At 34.2% G+C, this 20,276-nt stretch overlaps 1 protein-coding gene and 1 long non-coding RNA gene across 2 annotated transcripts; both read left to right on the forward strand.

Annotated features, from left to right (window-relative positions):
• The first annotated feature begins 9,651 nt into the window (after positions 1 to 9,651).
• On the forward strand, positions 9,652 to 10,425 carry LOC136222429 (histone H2B-like). The gene has a single exon (XM_066010174.1). The coding sequence runs from the start codon at positions 9,772 to 9,774 to the stop codon at positions 10,204 to 10,206; it is 435 nt and encodes a 144-aa protein (XP_065866246.1). The 5' UTR covers positions 9,652 to 9,771; the 3' UTR covers positions 10,207 to 10,425.
• A 6,318-nt stretch (positions 10,426 to 16,743) lies between these two features.
• LOC136222115 (uncharacterized) lies at positions 16,744 to 19,543 on the forward strand. Its single transcript, XR_010685507.1, has 3 exons — positions 16,744 to 16,817; positions 17,455 to 17,553; positions 18,950 to 19,543. It is a non-coding gene; the product is annotated as an uncharacterized lncRNA (long non-coding RNA).
• Positions 19,544 to 20,276: the final 733 nt, after the last annotated feature.

Raw genomic sequence — 20,276 nt, forward strand, 5'->3', positions numbered from 1 at the left:
CTTTTTACTTCATTCTCCGGTTTGTGTTTGAACAATATTTCAATTAGTTTATGGCAAATTAGTTTATAATTTTCACTTTGTTCATGTTAGTCTTGGTAACATACGAATTCTCGCTTACTCTTGCCCAAGATGCATATCCTTCACAGTTTCACATTCACATTTCACTCTGGCTTACACTTGCCCAAGATGCATATCACTTCTCAACCAGATTCTATTACAACAAATTTTAATTGTCAAGATTAGTTAGATATAGAAGGGCAACATCCATGTACATGATTTCTTAATGAATTTGAATGAATCGTATTGTTTTTCATAAGATTTCAGCTTAAGTTCATAAGTATGGCTGAAATTTGTACTTAGTTTAGTAATTATATAACGGCTTCACTAATTGTTTAGTCTATTGTTTTTATCGTAATGGAATTTCAATTACATCATGCAATTTTTCTTTACAATTTTTATTGAACCATAAAACATAAATGAGAAAAACATGAAAAATATGTAGAATGAGGAAAATGTGAAAACCGAACATGAAAAAACGAAAAATTGAAATAATTGAAAAATATGAAAAACGAGAAAAATAGGAAAAATCGATAAAAAAAATGAGACATAACGCAAAAGATGAGGAAAACGTGAAAATGCCGAAACAAAATATTCAGAATACGTGAAAACTAAACCACCAAAAACACGAAAAATGCGAAAAATATAAAAACGGGGAAACATGAAAAATGAACAAAAATATTGTAGTAATTATCATGCCGTCTGACGATGTTCCCATGCATATGAAAAATTTAGAATAGTTGAAGTTCCGATTACATTACAACGGATATATTGTAATAATAATTATTTTTGACAATTTTTTTTTAAAAATCTTATGATTCTGGATTTGAATATTAGGATTCGAATTTACCGGCGAATCTAAATTATAATAGAATCTTATGATTTCATTCCATCTTAGGAAGTTGAGAACAAGGCAGAAAATCATAGTTCAGACATTTAAACATTGTGAATTAGTTCTGTTAGGATTCCATTTCCATTGGATTTGAATTTTAAGTACTTGGTAATATGATTTCTTTGCTCACATTAAAATTGCATTTCTAAATACTATTTTAAGTTCAACATGGTAAATCTTGAATTTTTTTATAATATTATAATTTTTAACTGAATCTTAGGATTCTATTTGATTGATGAGTCACGATTCACAAAATGAAGATTTCCATTCACGAGTCTAATCTCGACTTCACAGCCACGAATTAGAACTTTGATTGCATTACAACATTTATTACATTATATTGCATTACATCGTACCAAAAACCCGGAGGTGTCAACCTAGCTGGGATGTCCGGCGGTTTGATGAACTCGTCCAGACCCTTTAATATAATTCTATGGATGAATGATTTTGTGGTAAATGATGCAACAAACTCTCTTCTGCAAATTCTATTGATTGATTATAAGAATTCAAAGTGTTGTTTGCTATATCATTCTTCCGGTTTATCCATGTATGAGCATTTACTTCACCGTAGACTGGTCTGGATTGAAAATTATCCCTAAACCATATTTATTATCAAATAAATTGCCACTATCATTCTTCCTTCTTATTTCTTTATTTCGGTATTTCCTTTGCTAATCGGAAAAAATTTCGTGATGGTCGGAAAATTCATAGCGGTGGCCGAAAACTGGAACCGTGTGCCAGAAAGTCTAAGAATTGATTAAGGAGAGAGAAATATGATCTGTATTTATTGTGGGGTTATTTTATTTTGGTTCCATACGATGGATTGAAACCATTGAGGACTTTCCCATATATATGTATAATAGATGACATATTTAGAATTAAGTTTGATAATCTGATTTAGTTGTAATTTTATAATTAGTTACCATTTTTCGGAAAAAATACAAAAATAAACCTTGTGGTTTGAGCCAATTTCAAACATAAACTATATGGTTTAAAAATTCACAAACAGATACCTTGCGGTTGATTCTGTTATGCCATCTCCAACCATATAGAGTTACTACATCAACACTTCTATAATCGTATACTCGATTAGAACTCTAAAATGAATATTTTTGTTGATAATGAGGTGTAGGAAAAAGTAACTGGTAAAAGAGAGGTTGAGGAGTGAGAAATGAGGTGTAGTATAGTGATTGAGTAGGAATATTACTAAAAATTAAATTATAAAACAAATGAATATAAAAATAAAAAGATCCCTTTGACTTAAAACCGTTTGTTAGTTTAGACTATCTTTGCTAACGGAATCAACCTCAATGTACCAATTTGTCAACTTTAAAGCACGTAGTTATTTTTGAAAATTACTCAAACCATATTGTTTATTTTTATACTTTTTTCCATTTTTTTTTGGGATAAAGTGCAAAAATACCCCTAACTTTTACAGCCAGGAGCAATTTTACCTCTACTGTCTAAAATAATGCAATTTTACCCCTAACGTTGTCAAATTGAGTCAATTTCAGACATTATTATAAAACACAGATATTTTGTTCCTTATTCTGGACTAATTGCATACCCGTGATTTAATAATAGAATCAGAGATTAATATTTCGGTGAATGATTTTGATTTTTTTTACCCAACTCTTACAAAAAGCATTATATTTTTCTTAAAAAATTCTCGTCTAATCATATGTTTATGATGTGTTCCTAATGAGTGATAAAATGACTCACATATGAAATGTAGATGACAAGAGCTGCCAACATTAGGGATAAAATTGCACCATTTTAGACTGTTAGAGGACCCACTATCTCCTATCTTGTTTGGTATTGCTGAGGATTTCTTTTCTATATGGATTTAAAAACTTGAATCAGAAGGCTTGCTTTCTCCCATGCATTGCTCTCATGGTACTTGCTTCCCGACCCATTTACTTTATGCGGATGATATGCTGTTATTTGCTAAGGCCACAAAGCTTAATGTGCGAGCCATCAGAGCACTATTCCAGACATATGGAAATTTCTCGAGTCAGAAGGTCAGCTGGGAGAAATCGGCAGTTTACTATCAGGTAGTCTTGGAATCAGATGGGCGACCTTGCCTATCACATACCTTGGAGTCCCGCACTTTAAGAGTGCTCTAAAGTCTCGACATTTGATCGGTTTGGCTGATCGTTTTCTGAACACTTTTAGTCAATGGAAGGGAACAACACTCTCCTTCGCGTGCCGAATAACTCCAATTAAGGATGCTTTAATAGGGCCCTCATACACTCATTCATGATTTACAAATGGCCTGGTGCACTTGTAAAACGTCTGAATAGAGGGGTTCATAATTTTTTATGGACCGGCAGCCGTGATTCAAGGAAACTCGTCACTATCCCCTGAGAGACTTGTTGTCGGAGCCGAGTGGGCGGAGGCCTTGGGGTAAAACATTTTAGGCTCTTTAACACTTCGTTGCTTTGGAAGTTCTGATGGGGTCTGATTAAGGACTCGAACTTAGTCATCTCCTTATTAAAAACACGATTCTTCTCAGCGGTGGGTATTCAAAGAGCGATTATCGGAAGCTCGATGGTCTGGTCCTCATGTAAAGGCACTTATGGCACAATATGTATGCAGGTTCATTGGTGGATTGGAGCTTCATCGCGTCTAAATTTTTGGAATGACCACTGGATAAAGCCAACGGTGGCTCTGAGATTGGGTCTTCCGGTATCCCAACAGCGGGTGTTGTGCAACAAAATGGAGGAATTCTTAAATGGGGATTGTTGGCAAAATCTTCAGGAACTACCCGATGATGTTTAGTAGGATATATTATTGATTAAAAGGAGGATATACATGGAGGATTTGTGTGTCTCAGAGTCGTATCCTTTGGGGCGATTCACTGTGAAACATTTCTACAAATCTCTCTGTCGAATGACGGCTCAGGTTCCATGGTACCGATTCATTTCGTGCGTTTTCATTCCTCCATCCAGGGCTGCCATGAGTTGGAAAATCATACATGGTTGTGTTGCAACTTTTGATAAACTATAGTCTCGTGGCTTCCACCTTGCATCCCGATGCTCGATTTATAAGTGTGCTACAGAATCCCATGATCATCTATTCATTGCTTGCTCCTTCGCCATGGTCCTTTGGGATGAAATGGAACTAATTTTTTGCATCACCATTAACAGAACATGTACTTTTGGAGTTTTTTTTCTCTCAATTAACTCAAATTCTTTTTGGCATATTTATCTTGGGTGTTTGGAAAATTGCGGTTTGCTATTGTCTTTGGTTAATTTGGACCTCAAGGAATGTTGTTGTGTTCAATAACGATCTCCCTTTAATCAAAAATTCTATGCTGAAGTTACATTTATACATCAGAGAATCAAGCCGGGGAATTCCCAGCGGCCCCTCACACTCTGATAGACAAATGATATGGTCGCTAGGGATCCCAGCGCGACCACACTCGGTGCCAAACATTAAACTTGTGAGATGGATAACACCGTCCCGCGACTGGATAAATGTCAACACTGATGGATCCACTATCAGCTCTCCAGGTGCGGCTGGTGCAGGGGGTATTTTTTGGAACTATAGAGGCTTTGTGATTGGCTATTTCGCGTTCCCAATTCCTGACTCTTATGCGCACTTGGCGGAATTACGGGTTGTGATTTTTACTGTGGACATTGCTTGGGAGCATGGATGGTTTAAACTTTGGGTAGAGGCGGACTCCCTTTATATTGTTAATCTGTTAAACTGGCGCACCTCTAAGGTCCCATGGGTGGTGATTAGACAACGATGGTTGCACTGCCTACAACAATACGCTTCGATGGAGGTAGTTGCCACACACATATTCAGAGAGGGTAATCGTGTTGCTGATGCTTTAGCTAATTTTGGAACTAACTCCAATTGTATTCATTAGTGGAGCTTGGCTCCAACCTTATATTCTTTGTTTACTTTTTATGATCTTCGTAACTTAGCTCATTTACGCTTTAGATAACTCTCTCCCTCTAGTTTGTAATCATTTTTGCATTTATTTATTCTATCGGGTTTTGCGGCGTTTGGTTGTGGGGTGCCAACCTAGTTGGGATGTCCGTACTAAATAGTTTAAAATTGTTGATGAGTCGGGCACATTAATCGAAGAATATCCGCTTGCACTGGGAACAGTCCCCTGAATACACTCTAACGATTAAGTTAGTAACGGATGTATAGAGAGAGGAAATCCAAGTGCTTAGTGATAGAAGAAGTTACGTATGTGTGGTTACGGTGGGGGTATTTATAGGTTTCCGCTTTAGCTAGGGCTAATCTGCATCCCCGAGGCCTCCATACAGACATCCTTCTCTAGTGGCACAGGGCACTCGTCCGGGTCTGATGACCGTCTAGCATAGGGACCGGGATCGATGGTGCAGGAAGGAGGGATCTTTATTTGCTTCATCAAATATTTACTATAAAATTAAAATCACTAAAATTTTACAACTTATACATTGATTTAATTTTTTAATATTAAATTTCAAAAATAAATATTAATAAAAAATAAAAATAAATTATTAAAAAATACCAAATGAATATTAAATAGAATATTCAAATCATTCATATATTTAACTAGTTTAAATTAAAATTAACGGACAGTAGTAAACCATCAGCAACAAAGGTCATTGACAACAATTGTTAGGAAATAACTGATTCTAACGATGTCTTATTGATAATGGTTATTACAAACAACTATGCTGAAACTCATCCAGACTTTTGAAAGACCCAATTATATACAAAGGAGAAATAATAAATTGAATTTTAAAAATAAATACTTGAAAATAATTTGTTGATAAATATTAAATAAAAATAGTCAAATACACAACCAATACCAAATCTCATCCTATTGAATTTCAAGGATGAATTTAGACCATTGATTTGTTTTGATCTTGTGGTCCACATTAACCCTATCATTAACTGCTACTATATATTCATCATATACCAAAACCTAACCCTAACACAAATTAGCCGCCTCTCTTCTCTTTCTTCCATCTCTTCCACATAGAACCCTAAACTAAAAAGAAAAACATAATGCAGATTGTTGAGAGAGAAAGGGAGAATGATCTCTATGGCTACCCTAGCTAAGATTGCAGATGTGGCCGGCGGTGACAAACATAAAGGAAGGGGTGTTTCCTCCCGTTGTTATGATTGATCGCCGACAACTTTCTGCAATCTTAGCCACCAGAGTAGTCTTTTATTTCACCAAACTGGCAACAGATGAGTGTTGTGCTCAATGCATATTATGGAGATTTTCGAGAGAGAAAGGGAGAATGATGTATATGGCTACTCTGGCTAAGATTGCAGATGTGGCCAGCGGTGACAAACATAAAGGAAGAGGTGTTTCCTCCGATTGTTATGGTTGATCGAGGGCCACTTTGTGCAATCTTAGCCACCAGAGTAGTCTTTTATTTCGCCAAACTTGCAACAGATCTGGGCAACACCGTTTTTAACAATCAAATATGGATCCAATACAAACAATTACAAATCTGATGTTTATTTTCAATTAATTTGTAAGTTGTAGTTTGATTGACTGCACTCTGATGTTTATAAATGTTCTCGTACTGAGTGAACAAAATCAACAGTTATTTTCTTCTTCGTGATTCACACAAAATGAATTGGCAGATTTGATGATCCATTTGAATAGATGTGTGAGTTGTAGTTGGTTTGATTGCATTCTGATATGTTTGGTCCATAGAATGCTTTTGTGTATGGCTACATTAGGATTCTACTTCTTACTTTTTTCGTGTTTCATTTGCAGATGAGGTCCCAATTGGAATAGATTTTTTCCTAATCTTAGCGATCAGAGTAGTCTTTCTAGTTGTAGTTTGTTTGAGTGCAATCCCATGTTTATAAATATTTAAGGTTTTTAGTATAAATATTTAGATCTGCAGATGACAAGGAAAGAGTACTGAATACAGTATGAATTGACTTCTTCTTTCCATTTCTGATTTGCATATGATGTCACAATTTTAATAGATTTTTTTTATTCTTCCTTTCTTAAATGATAGATCTGTAGATGATATCTTTTATTATTCTGGCCACCTAATTAAATCTTGTATATGTATATGTTTGTTTATTCAATACAATGAACTTTGCATATAGTGGATTCAATCAAGTTATCTTAAGAATTGGAGTTGTCAACGGAACTGGTGGAATTTAGACGTCTTTTTTCTTTTGTTACTTTTCTGCTTCCAAAATTTTGGTCTTTTTTTAGAGGTATCCAATCATAATCCAACCTCTAATTCAAACTGTTTTTCTTGACAACTCCATCATGCCTTTTACTTAGGGGTATCCACTACTATAGAATTGGCTTAATACATGTTTGTTGGTCCTTGTACTTGACCCAAAACTTTAAATGTACCTATGTACTTTTAAAAGTTCAAAATGAACCCTTGTTCTGGTCTAGTTTCATTCAATAAATCCCAATTTTTGAATAAAATTTTGGTGAATGCTTAAAGTGGAAGACCATTCTCCTAAACTTTGATATTTTTCATCATTAAAAGTTGGAGGAGAAAGAGTTGATGTGTCGTTGAAAGCCATGGTTGAGTTTTCTCTGAAAACTCAAAGACCCAAAAGATTATTGATGCTCTTGCAGAAATAGAAGAAAATAAAATTAATTGATCTGGATCTCCCCTTGATTTCTATTTTTATTATTGATTTTGTTGTTTGTTATTTTAAACCATAAACAACAAGCCTATATATAACAGAGAAATAGATCACCATAATATTTAATAACTACTAACCTATTTAGTATGTATTAACTATAGTAACATTTAACTTATTTATTATCTATAATAATTTTAGTAACTCTACTAAATAAAATATATCAAATATTTTTTCATAACAACTGAATCAAAATAACTAATTATTAAACTTTGAGTCAAAACTAACAGAAATTTACTTAGCAATAGAGAAAACGAACAAGTCATCAGCTCGTGTTTCTGCCTTTTTTAATTGAAAGGCTGGCAATCAGGGAGTGCAGATTACAGACATCCTAGCTAGGCTGGTACCCCTGCTCTCAGCACCCAATCCCTAAACCAATTTATTAAAAAGAATAAAGATACAGTAGAAAACCAAGTCAGGAAAAAATAACTAAGCAAATTTGTAGACTTGCCAACCTCCTATGTTACAAAGAAAGGCAGAAATACAAAATTGAGGGATGTCCGACCACCAAACCAGATCAGAATGCATTCTACCGTAATTAGCTAGGAGATCAGCAACTTGATTACCTTCTCGGTAAATGTGAGAGACCACCATTGTCATTGAGTCCAAATTTTCCAGACATTTTAGTCAATCCTGCCTGGGAAACCAAGGAACTACTCTGCTTTTGCTCCGCAGCAAATTAACAACAAACATTGAGTCACTCTCTAGCCAAAGCCGAAGCCACCCCTATCGAAACGCCATGTTAATGGCTGTTATTGCTGTCGAGAGTTCTGCAGCATAGGAAAAAGACGATTCCAAGTTATAGGAGAATGCTCCGGAGAATTCACCGCGCGCCGATCTGTAGACTCCCCCACAACCCGCCGAACATGGGCAGCCAATAACAGAGGCATCTGTATTTACTTTCATCCAAGTGTCCGGAGGCGGTTGCCAGCGCATTAGAATTATACGCAGAGCCCGATGCTTTAAAACAGGGAGCTAGAGTTCTCTAAGCGTGTGCAGCTCCGTTGTCGAGTTCCACATAAAGTCATCACCAAGCTTACCAGATTCGTGAATTGAATGCCATAGTTTGCGCAGAGTTAGCGAAATGCATGGTTCTTCATCTTCAAAAATCGATTTATTTCTAGTCGTCCAAAGGATCCAAATTCCACTGACAACAGCGGATCTCCAGAGTGCACGAACTTGCGTGTTGAAATTCTGATTGTGCGCATCTGTTAACAGATCCAACAACGATCCCAATCTATATAATTTGCGCTCGAACAGAGATTCAATTGAATTCCATACCTGTACAGAAAATGGACAAGTTAGGAATAGATGATTGGCCGTTTCTGTGTCCGCCCTGCAGAGGCTACAACGAGAGACGACGTGACAGCCCCTAACTCGTAGTCGATCATGCGTTGCTAAAGCCCCTAAAATTTCTTTCCAACAGATCAACGAGTGGGAAGGCGGTATGTAAGAGTGTATTGAATACGGATCGTTACAGAATATTCTAGGAGTCCAATATTATTAAATAATACCAGATCAACAAGTGGGAAGGCGGTATATAAGAGTGTATTGAATACGGATCGTTACAGAATATTCTAGGAGCCCAATATTATTAAATAGTAACAGATCAACGAGTGGGAAGGCGGTATATAAGAGTGTATTGGGTTTAGGGGTGGTTGTTTAGGGGATTCCAACCTTGTTGAGATGTCTCCGACCTTCTTTCCTTATCCCCTATCTTTTAATAAAAAAAAGAGAACATATGTAACTAAATAATACATTGAAAGCCAAAAAAACAAAATAGGGATAGTAACTAAATAATAAGTTAAAAGCCAAATAACAAAATATGGATAGGTCGAGTGTCATTTAAATCAAATATAATTAATACGTAAGGATGAAATGCATGAATGCTTTATGTATTACAAAATGAATAACTCAATATTTTAAAAAAAATGAATAACTAAAAAATTAAAAAAGTGTTGTGGCCTTAGAAAATCACAACCTTTCAATATTGTCCTTTCCCAATCCACGATCATTATGTTATCCAAGTCATCTATCTATGCCTCACTTATAATCACATCTCATCTCTCTATCTTATATATGTACATTCTTCATTCTCAAACTTACCCAACTCACTGACATATCTTCTTTTCCCTCAACCCTATCATCCCTCTTTAGTCTCTTCACTATTTCCAATGGCACCTAAGGCAGCAGAAAAGAAGCTGGCAGAGAAGAAACCGGCAGAGGAGAAGAACGCCAGGAAAGCACCGGCAGAGAAAAAGCAGAGAGCAGGGAAGAAATTGTCTAAGGAAAGTGGAGCCGCTGACAAGAAGAAGAAGCCATCCAAGAAGAGTGTTGAGAGTTACAAGATGTACATCTTCAAGGTTCTGAAGCAGGTTCATCCTGATATCGGAATCTCGAGCAAAGCTATGGGGATTATGAACAGCTTCATCAATGATATCTTCGAGAACCTGGCTCAGGAATCTTCTCGTCTGGCTAGGTACAACAAGAAGCCGACAATTACCTCTCGGGAGATCCAGACCGCCGCCAGACTTGTTTTGCCTAGAGAATTGGCTAGGCATGCCGTATCCGAAGGTACCAAGGCTGTTACCAAGTTCACAAATTCTTAGGTTTTCCTTTGATAACCTAATTTGATGTTAGGTCGCTGTTATGTTTGATTTAGGGTTTTGATGATGTCTCCTTTAGTTCAGTGTAACTACAGTAATTTAGGGTTTTTAGGATGTCTCGTTTTTTTCAATGTAACTACAGTAATTTTATTGCGTTCAATTTCATCTCTTTGATTTCTCCAAGTGTGATGTATTTATTTTGATTATGTGGATTTTAATGTTTGATTTGTGTTTCTGCTGGTGCTTTTTTGAATTAGGTACTTTTGTATCTGATTTAGTTTCATTGGCTTGATTTTGATATGCATTAGATGTAAAGAGGAAGCTTTTGTACACAAATAAATTTGGTATTAATCGAACTAAATGTTACAACTTCATGTCTAGTTTAGGGTTGTTTAATTGCTGTATTAGCAATTGGTACTTGTTAAATCACTTTAAAAATTGACTGAGTTGTATGAAATTGAATCAAATTATAGTTTTGCTCATTTTTATCTTGCTCTCTTTTATTGTTGTAAGCTTTTGTTTGGGAGATTGGCAGTCAATGAGGTAGAGAGTTAAATGAGATAATAGAAAGGAATGTAAAGTGATTGAGTGTGTTTCAATTCGTTCATTCTCTGTCATATCAAATTTTTTAACTTTGAATAAAAGAATTAAGTCCAAGGATAAAATTGAACAATTTGGATCAACTATACTTAGAATTAATCGGAGTATAGCTTGCTTCTGTAAATCAATTAAATGTTATCTTCTTTCAAGAACATCCTCCATCATTTCTCCACATCTCTTCAACTGATTCACAGTTACTAAGGTTCTATTAAAGAACTCATCAATTGTCTTTGACTTCTTCATCTTCAGTTTCTCATACTCACTTCTCAAGGTTTGCAAACACACATTAATTGTTACTTTATTTTTCCCTTTAAAGGAATTTTCAAGATTCTTCCGTGCATTCCTCAATGTTGTTGCAGAGAACTTTTCATGAATATAATCTCATCCAGACACATATGGATGAGAGAGAGTGTTTGTTGGTCATTCTTCTTTGATTTCTTTAAATTTAATTCCTCCTCATTCTCTGGCTGATCATATTCGGTTTGTACCATATCCCATACTTTTTGGGAACCCTTGCCAAATGCTAGGGTTAGTTAGATATTGTTTGTTCAGATACTTCCTTTTGGTTTGACAAATTAGACTGCGTTTTTTGTCTCAAAACCAGCCCATCAGTAGCAATATATTTAAATGTTACCAAAGAAACCTTTTGTTCTAAATAACTACATCTAATTAGAAACCTTTTTAATTATAAATGTCAAATATTCATTTCTTATGGTCATCTTTGGTAGATCTTGTTTTTCTTGGTGAAAATTGAAGAGCTAGCCCACAAAATGTTTTGTAAAACTGAACAAGACCTTAGTTGTGAACCAATTTTCAAACTTTCAGTTTCTTTCTTATTCTCATTGTTTCAGTTTTTACAATTTCCGATGTGGGATGTGAAGATAGTGTGCGCATGCTTTCGAGGGCAAAAAAGAAATTGTCGTTTAGTAAAAAAATCCATCCCACATCGCCTACTTTCAAATGCAAGAATTTTTTTGTCCTTTATAAATATGCAAGTGAGGATGAATAAACAACAACATGAGTTGTATCGTGTGTTTTATTAAGCCATCATGAAGTATATTAAATCTACTATGGATTTGTTTCAAGTTTTGTTTTTATATTTTCAATTAACTTGTTTTAAACATATTGTAGAAAAATAAATGAGCACCTCGTGAGCTCGTGAATAATCAAGCTGCTAAACGAGCCGAGCTCCAATAACAAATTGAGATCGAACCAAGCTCGAAGCTCAGCTCGAGCTCGATAAGAAACTACCGAGCGGAGCTCGAGTAGGTCAAAGCTTGGCTCGGCTCGTTTACAGCCCTACTCCCAAAAGTCTTTCTCATTGACAAACCTCATTAGACTATTTGTAACGTGAAGCATCTACATACAACCTCATATCTTCATTTCCTTAGGAGAATAAGGGCACAAAGGGATAAAAATAGAAGAAAGCTTTTCAAGTTGAAAATTTGGAAGCAAAAGGAAAACTGGACAGTTATGGTCTAATATTACCATGGACAGTTGAAAGTCTACTCATTTGGCAACAGATGAACCGAAGTTATCGGAAAAACAAAAGTCCATTTGCACAACTAACATTCATTGCTACAGAACTTTCTATTCAGCTCACGAATGTTGGGATATGATCAAAATTCTCATTGATAAAGTAATGAAAATAATGAACAAAAGAAGGATATAACTTATTTTCAAAAGATTTATTAACATAGGTTCCTTTAATATTCAAAATCTATAGTTAGTCCTACTTTTATACCAAATAAAAGTGATTTTCAATAAGAAGGACAACTTAAGTAGCAAATATAGATAAACATAAACACATATATATCCTCTAATTCACAAATGTTCATCTATGAATTCACTTTTGTTTACTCGGAAACAATGGAGCTAACAAGAGTTGTCAAAATTCAGGAAAAATGGCTTTTTTAAAATTGGAACAGGTTTTTAAAATCATAGAAAATTCTCTCAGTTAATGAAAGAAAAACAGGTAGGCAAATCAGAGAATGATACATAAGATGAGAGTAAAACCAAAAATTTCAGATAACCTTACAAGAAAAATGAACTCCTATATCCCTACTTTTAACTAAAGAGTTTCATGCTATAGTTGAAACTTTTTTATAATAGGTGATAATGAGTACCAATATATTTACTCATTGTATTGTAGTGACTCACTGCAAACCTAACATCTAGTTGATTAGTTGATTATTGACACCAGCCTGAACTCTGAGTTACTCATACTGACGTGTTAGCCATGATATCTTCATAATGTCTTTTAACCACTGAAATTATTGGAGTGATCTAATTGAAAACAAACTCAAAATTGAGTGATTTTATTGAGACAAATTTAAGTTTAGTGACCAATGTGCATGTAACCCTATGTACTTGTCCAAAAAATTTAATGCCATGTACTTTTAAAATGTCATATTTGTCCTCATAAACTTGCTTAAAGTGACATGTTGACCCAACTTATCAATGTCAGAAGTAAAATTGACCAAACTTGACAACGTTAGGGAAATTTTTAAAAGTAAGGAGCAAAGTTAACGATAAAATTACTCCTAATTATAAGCTTTTTTATGCCTGGTTGCAGGGAAGCCCGACACACCGGGACTGGTGTCACTTTGTCTGGAAGCCATATATCCCGCCTTCTCGCTCTATGGCGTGCTGGAAGTCGATTCTGGGCTATTTGGCAACTCATAACAAACTTCAGCAAAGAGGCTCTTGTATTGTCTCACGGTGCAGCCTTTGCAAGAGGGAAATGGAAACCGACACGCATATTCTTGTAACGTGTTATTTTTCTGTGCAGGTTTGGAGATCAATCGAGTCGCTGTTTGGCCGATCAATATACACTTCGGGTTCAGTTACTGACCTGATACAAGAGAATCTTAAGCAGATATTCAGCACCCAAATTGGTGCGCTATGGAATTCAGCGATTGTTAATGGGATGTGGACCCTTTAGACTACTAGAAACAGGGCAATTTTTGAAGGAGAGGATCCCCAAATCTCGCTAACTCTTTGGAGGATCTGGCAAGCTGTTCATGAAACGGGCAGACTCGGTCATGGAGCAATGTGGAAATCAACAACGGAGCAATATATTTTGACAGAGCTACAGCCTCCGCCGGCCTTCTGGATGAAGGTGAACACGGATGCCTCAGTTACTGGCTGCTCGGGTCCCGCCGTCTGCGGCGGCGTGTTCAGATCAGCAAACGGCATGTTCGCTGGGGCGTTCTCCTATTACCTAGCTTACACTTTTTCATATGCAGCAGAACTTTCAGCGGCCATATCGGCGGTCAATATGGCTCATGATAGAGGTTGGTTGCGTCTTTGGATCGAAAGCGACTCAATTTTTGTCGTTCATTCGATTCGGAATAGAGTTGGGCTAGTGCCCTAGTCTCTTAGGCAGGACTGGCTAACATGCCTAAAAAATCTTGAATCAATGACGGTTGTAGTCTCTCACATCTATAGAGAAGGTAATCAAGTAGCTGATCTCCCAGCAAACTATGGTAGAATGAACTCAAATTTAACTTGGTGGACGGAAATTCTCCCGTTCTGTATCTCAGCTTCCTTTGTTATTTAGGAGGTTGGCAGGTCTACAGATTTGCTTAGTTTTTCTTTCTGCTAGTGATGTATTTTGTAATTCTTTCATTTCTTCTTAACAAATTTGGTTCACGGATAGGGTGTTTTGAGTAGGGATGCCAACATAGTTGGGATGCCTATGATTCACACTCCCCGTTTGTCAGCCTTTCAAGCAAAAAAAAAAGTAAATGTAACATTAATTATGTTTTATTTGTGTTATTTCTATGTTTTATCTAAGATATTTATTATAGATGTTTAATCAAACTTCAATGTAACTCATTCCTAGTTGAAAATGTATTTAGTGGTGCTGAAATTCAATAATTCTTTTTATCGCAAATTTAAAAAAAAATCCATATAATTACACTTTTTATTAATTACATGTCTGTATTTTTTTTAAACGGGAACTGAGGTTTTTTTTCGATTGTTGATGTTTTTCTACACTATAAAAATGACAATTAACGATATCAGAGTGAAAATTTCAATAAGGAGATAAAAATCAGTGGTACTAATTAGAGATGAAAATAGAATAATAATGACATTTTTTAGAGTTTAATTATAAAGTGTCCTACCTATCTTTATTTGGGATCAAATGTGAAGTTTAAACTCATAATATTATTTTAAAGATGCTAATCTTGTGATGAAGTAAAACCAAACTAATTACACCACAAACTAAAATTCACTTTTTACAAATGTTTGCCACCCATATATCACATTCACTCATTTCATTAAACTTGATAATCAATTAATATTCACATAACCATGATGTGATACTCACAATTATTATATAAAAAAAAAGATCATGTGATGTAACACACATGATAAACATTACTATCAATTGTAAGACCTATTTTAGCGCTTAACTGCTAGTTCCATTCCAACAAGGGATGCAAGCAAGGAATCCAATCCAGGAAAGTCAACAATCATCGATAGGGGTACCACCAAGCGGCTATCGTCCATTCCTGATAGCCTATGCCCGTTCCCTATTCCAAACAAGAATGAATGGGAATTGATCTGACAACGGCTGGGCAAAATCCATCTCTCAATTTACCACCCGGCTAACAGAGGAAGCTAACTACGCGTAATGAAAGAGCCCTTCCTCACTGACAATTTCCTGACTGGGTTCCAACCCACGTACATACACATGCCATAAAGGGGACACCGGCCGGCCCAGCCCTGCTGCTTGGTTGTATCGCCCCGTACACCTCTTTTAACTAACTAAAAGCTTGGGCTTCTTTTTAAAGTTCATCATTTTTTCTTCTCAATTTCATTGAGCGCCACATCATCAACACATGAAAGTCATTTAATGGGAAATTCGATGAAATAATCCAATGTTGTATGTAGATTGTAAGGGTTTGACAGAAAATAGTCCTTAATTTTCCATATAGAGAAGTTCGGTTGAAATTGCTCGATCTATACAATATTAAGTCTAATAATGGACGGTTTTAAAGGACATGTCTTAATTTGCTATTCACCAATAATGATAAAACTAAACTAATTAGTTATTTTCTATAGATATAAGAAATCTAACAAATTCCAAAATAATAACTTTCAACTTTAATAATTGTGATTTAATAATATTAATTTTAGCTCACTTTTCTTTAAAGAATTTCACCTATCTTAATCTTATTATATTTTTTGATTTAATAATATTAATTTTAGCTCACTTTTTCTTTAAATATTGGGTCAAATACATGAATATCATAAATAAATGCAAAATTACAACTAAATCATATTATCAAACTTAATTCTTAATATGTCATTATTTTCTATATATTACAAATAAAGTATGATTTTACACTCTAATTTAAAAATTCTAGACCCAATTCATAAATGTTAAACCCTAGAAAATATATCCTAGACACCTAATTTAGAAATTATAATCTTTAAAATATATTAAAAAGAGGAAATTATATAGAAAAACAAGTTTGAATTTCATATTACACTTAACTAATTCATATATTTGTATCTTATCATTTCATGGTTTTTCTTTATAAATATATAAAATCTCATATTTTTATTTTCAATTTTGTCAAATTCAGTTATTAATTTAAAAAAAAAACTAACTAAAGTCTGACAGTTTTTAAAATTCTGACATAATTGGTATTTCTTTTTGAAAATTAGAAACTTGTAAATATTTAATTAATTTATGATAATCATGTAACTAACCCTATTAAAAATGCTGATTTTACTAGTTTGACATAATTCAAAATTATTTCTTGACATAGTCGTAAATAATTTTTCAAATCTGAATTTGTATGTAAATATCCCTTTATGTAAAGCCCAACATAATGTGGGGCTTTGGCTTTTGTGCGTTTTCTTTGTCAACTAATTCCATAAAACCCTAATTGCATCTCTTTAAATTCATACTCTCCAGCCATCATATTCACTGGCTTTGAAAACCAGCCCCATAGAGCTTCTCATCTCATTGAAATTGTTTGCTGGAAGCGGACCAGGTCAGCATCTTCTTTTCATCTTTGTCTCTCATTCATAATTAGTTCTATTTTTCAGACATTTCATGGACATAATACATAAATTTATTGTTCAAAAGATGATCGATTATAGATTCAAACAGATCTAATTTTGATTATGGTATTGTTCAGACCTCAGTTCACCAAAAAGGCTACTAGGAATTAAGCTGGAAACATAGACAATTGCGAAATCTGAGTTAATATTAATTCCTATCTCAAGAGTTTTTGTATTTACCCATATTATTAGATTCTCAGATGTGTTTGTTTTTTTTATCAAAACCAATTGCGAAATCTGAACAGATCTAGTTTGGAATGTTTAATTACATATCTAGACTATATTCTTATCAGGTCTTCATATATATGAATAAGATCTAGATTGCAACCTTTAATAAACTAAAAGAAATCCGAACTTGTTCAGTTGATGATGATCATTCCAACATGATTTGGTGCATGAAAAATGACTAGGGAGAAATTTGAATAGACGTAGCCATCTCTCCAAACCCTAGATGTGCTAATTTTGATTCATGTGATGATTTAACGAAAAAAAAGGTTAATTTTAATTTAATAATTCATATGATAATTTTAATTTAATAATTCATATGATAATTTTAATTTTCTACAGGAAAACCAATGGTCAAGAAATTGGAAGAAAATCCATGTCTAGATAAGAATGGACATTCTAACAATGATTGCGGAAGGTCGCCGGCGAATTAACTCCCAAGTAAGTTGAGGTTTAGAATAACAAATCTCTTATTACGGTTAACCTACTAAATCTGCATTATTTAAAGTGAAAAATATGATGTTTTTGTATTGGTTCATGTTTTCAAGTTGCATGATCAAATGTCATATTCAAATGGTGTTTGTTTTCAGAACAATTTACAATCTTAATAGAAAGAAATTCATTCTACTTATTAACATATGAGGTTTGTGTTCTTAAGTTGAATATCAAATTTGACAATGGCTAATGGCTTCTATACATCAATACTTGAAAAGAATGATTCAGTAATTTATGATGCAATTCTTAGGTATTTGATATGTTACAGGCATATGTGTTCCATGATCTTCAGAATTTATGTGCATTATTATATGAAAAATAAGCAAAAATAGAAGCATGGTCAGGCAAAAATAGAATTCATGGACTGTTGGCCAAAAATAGAATGCATGGACATTAGTATACAAACAACAAATGGGTGGCACTAAATTTATATTTGCCTTGTACACCACAAGCAATAGAGGATCTCTACAATCATAATAAGTTTTAAAGATTGGTATAACATGTGACAACATTAATATTCATCTTTACATAAACCACAAATGTTGACTAAATTATAAAGAGAAAATAGAGGAGGGGAAAAATAATAAAAGTAGACTAGGCAATAAATTTAACAAATAATAATGAATATCATTGGGCAAGTAAATGCAATTAGAATATGTTCAAACTTAACGGGGGTAATTGCTTAATTCCATTCCTTTGCTTACATAACTTTCAAATGGAATTCAATCACTGATCCGTTTTTTTTTCTACCAATTTAAGGTAACTCTAGTTAGGAGGGAGAATTCAATCACTGATTTTCCATCCAAATGGATCGTACTTCCAAAATTTCAAAAGACATGGCTTCCCTAATGTTCACTTTCTTTCTTCTTGTGCTAGTCTGGTAGTTTCACATTAGTTTTCTACTAATACATAGATTACTGTTATTTAAAATTTCATGTTTATGTTATATTATATATACCTGCATGAATGCAGGTTCATCTTTTTAATATATCTACAACTGTTTTAATTCATTAATCTTATGTTTATGTGATAAATTGATATTAGGATTTATTTATCACATGTGTTTTTTGTAGCTTGCATATAGTAGTTTTGTTGTTAATCATGTTGCTATAAATGAGTTTTGAAGCTTACTCATACTGAAATTTCTCTATTCTAGTATCACTCTAATGTTTTTGCTTATTAAAAGTAAAATTTTGGTCAATTGTATGGTTTCCTGCTAATATGACATTAATTTGGTTGTTTAAAGCTGGATAAATTATAAAATTGATCTTTGTAGTTATTGATGAGCCTAAAGCTAATTTACAATTCATTGACTCTAATGTTTATTTTGCTTCTTCGGCAGATTTTATTATGTGCATGGGGGATGACAGATTTGACCAAGATATCTTTGAGAGCATAGAAAAAACATGTAGATGATATAGCTGATGTACTAGTATTGCTTCAAAGTCTGGCAACTCCTCCACGTTCCAAATCGAGAAGCGACACAGAAAAGCAAGTCTCTTTCGACAATGACCTTTAGAAAAGCATAAATTGTTTGCCTTTTCATTGCATAAACACAGGGTAAAGAAAGTATGCAGTGTAGAAGAAGGACGATGTTATGTTTTTAGTGTATAGTGAAGAAGGATGAGGAGTGGTGTAAGTAAGTTTTGTGGAAAGTATGTGCTTGTGTTGTTCAGAAAATATAGATGTTTATCTACATAAGTAGTAGTAGCCAATAATAGTTAGGAGAGAATTTCTTTTGTTTACATGAAAAATGGCGGTTGCTTCTAAATTAAAAAGCATTCTTACTGGTCAGTTTCTCAGAATTTGTGCTTTGCTTCAAGTTAAATAAGTATCCATAAGTACACCCGTCAAAAGACTATGTTCTACCACCTAATGACACAAGACTTTCAAGACAAACAATTGACTATTCCAATAACAACCCATGTAAATTGTAATCCAAGACTTTCAACTCTGCTCCAAGACCTTTCCTTTTAATGTCATACCAAATAATATGATCTCTATTAAGATGACTCTTATCTCCTCTTTTTGAATATCTCAAAAGTTTCACATTTTCAAACCAATTACTGGACAAACTCGGATTTGTAATAGAGTATAACTTTGTCCAAGTATACTTATCAAGTTCATCCTTCTTCATATAAAATTCTGCGTCAAACTGTCATTCTCTGACGAAATAGTTAATGCAAAGATAGCCTTCTAAAAAATGCAATTTCATTGAAACTTCATCCATTGAGTTGATTAAGTAAACAGGTTGAAGCATTATGCAGAATGTCTCTTTGCTCGTAATAAAAGCCACAATCTCTAGTTTCCAACCATTTTGGTTTAATGTGCATTACCAGTGCACACTACCATGTGTAAAGTGACTACTTCTGGGAACAAAACCATGTACATCTATGTTGTAATCGAGGTAAGGAAATCCTGAGAAGCCCTTCTCCAATTATTTGATTTCAATCCATAAATCCAAACTTGAAATTCTAATTTAGGTTCAAGTTTTTGCTGAATTTATAGGATATGAAAAGCCTTGGAGTCACCAATAAAGTCGTTATAGCCCAAAACCCAACCATTTATTCTCTTTAATTCAACATCAAGGAATGAAGTCTATAATATCATAAATTAATAAGTGCAACTTTAATGTTTAAATTCTGGTGTATAGTATAAGAATACTTCTA

The sequence above is a fragment of the Euphorbia lathyris genome, chromosome 3 (genome assembly GCF_963576675.1).
Source record: "Euphorbia lathyris chromosome 3, ddEupLath1.1, whole genome shotgun sequence".
NCBI classification, from domain to species: domain Eukaryota; kingdom Viridiplantae; phylum Streptophyta; class Magnoliopsida; order Malpighiales; family Euphorbiaceae; genus Euphorbia; species Euphorbia lathyris.

Excerpts from the sequence above, each read along its gene's own strand:
- LOC136222429 (XM_066010174.1), top strand. The coding sequence starts at position 9,772 with ATGGCACCTAAGGCAGCAGAAAAGAAGCTGGCAGAGAAGAAACCGGCA.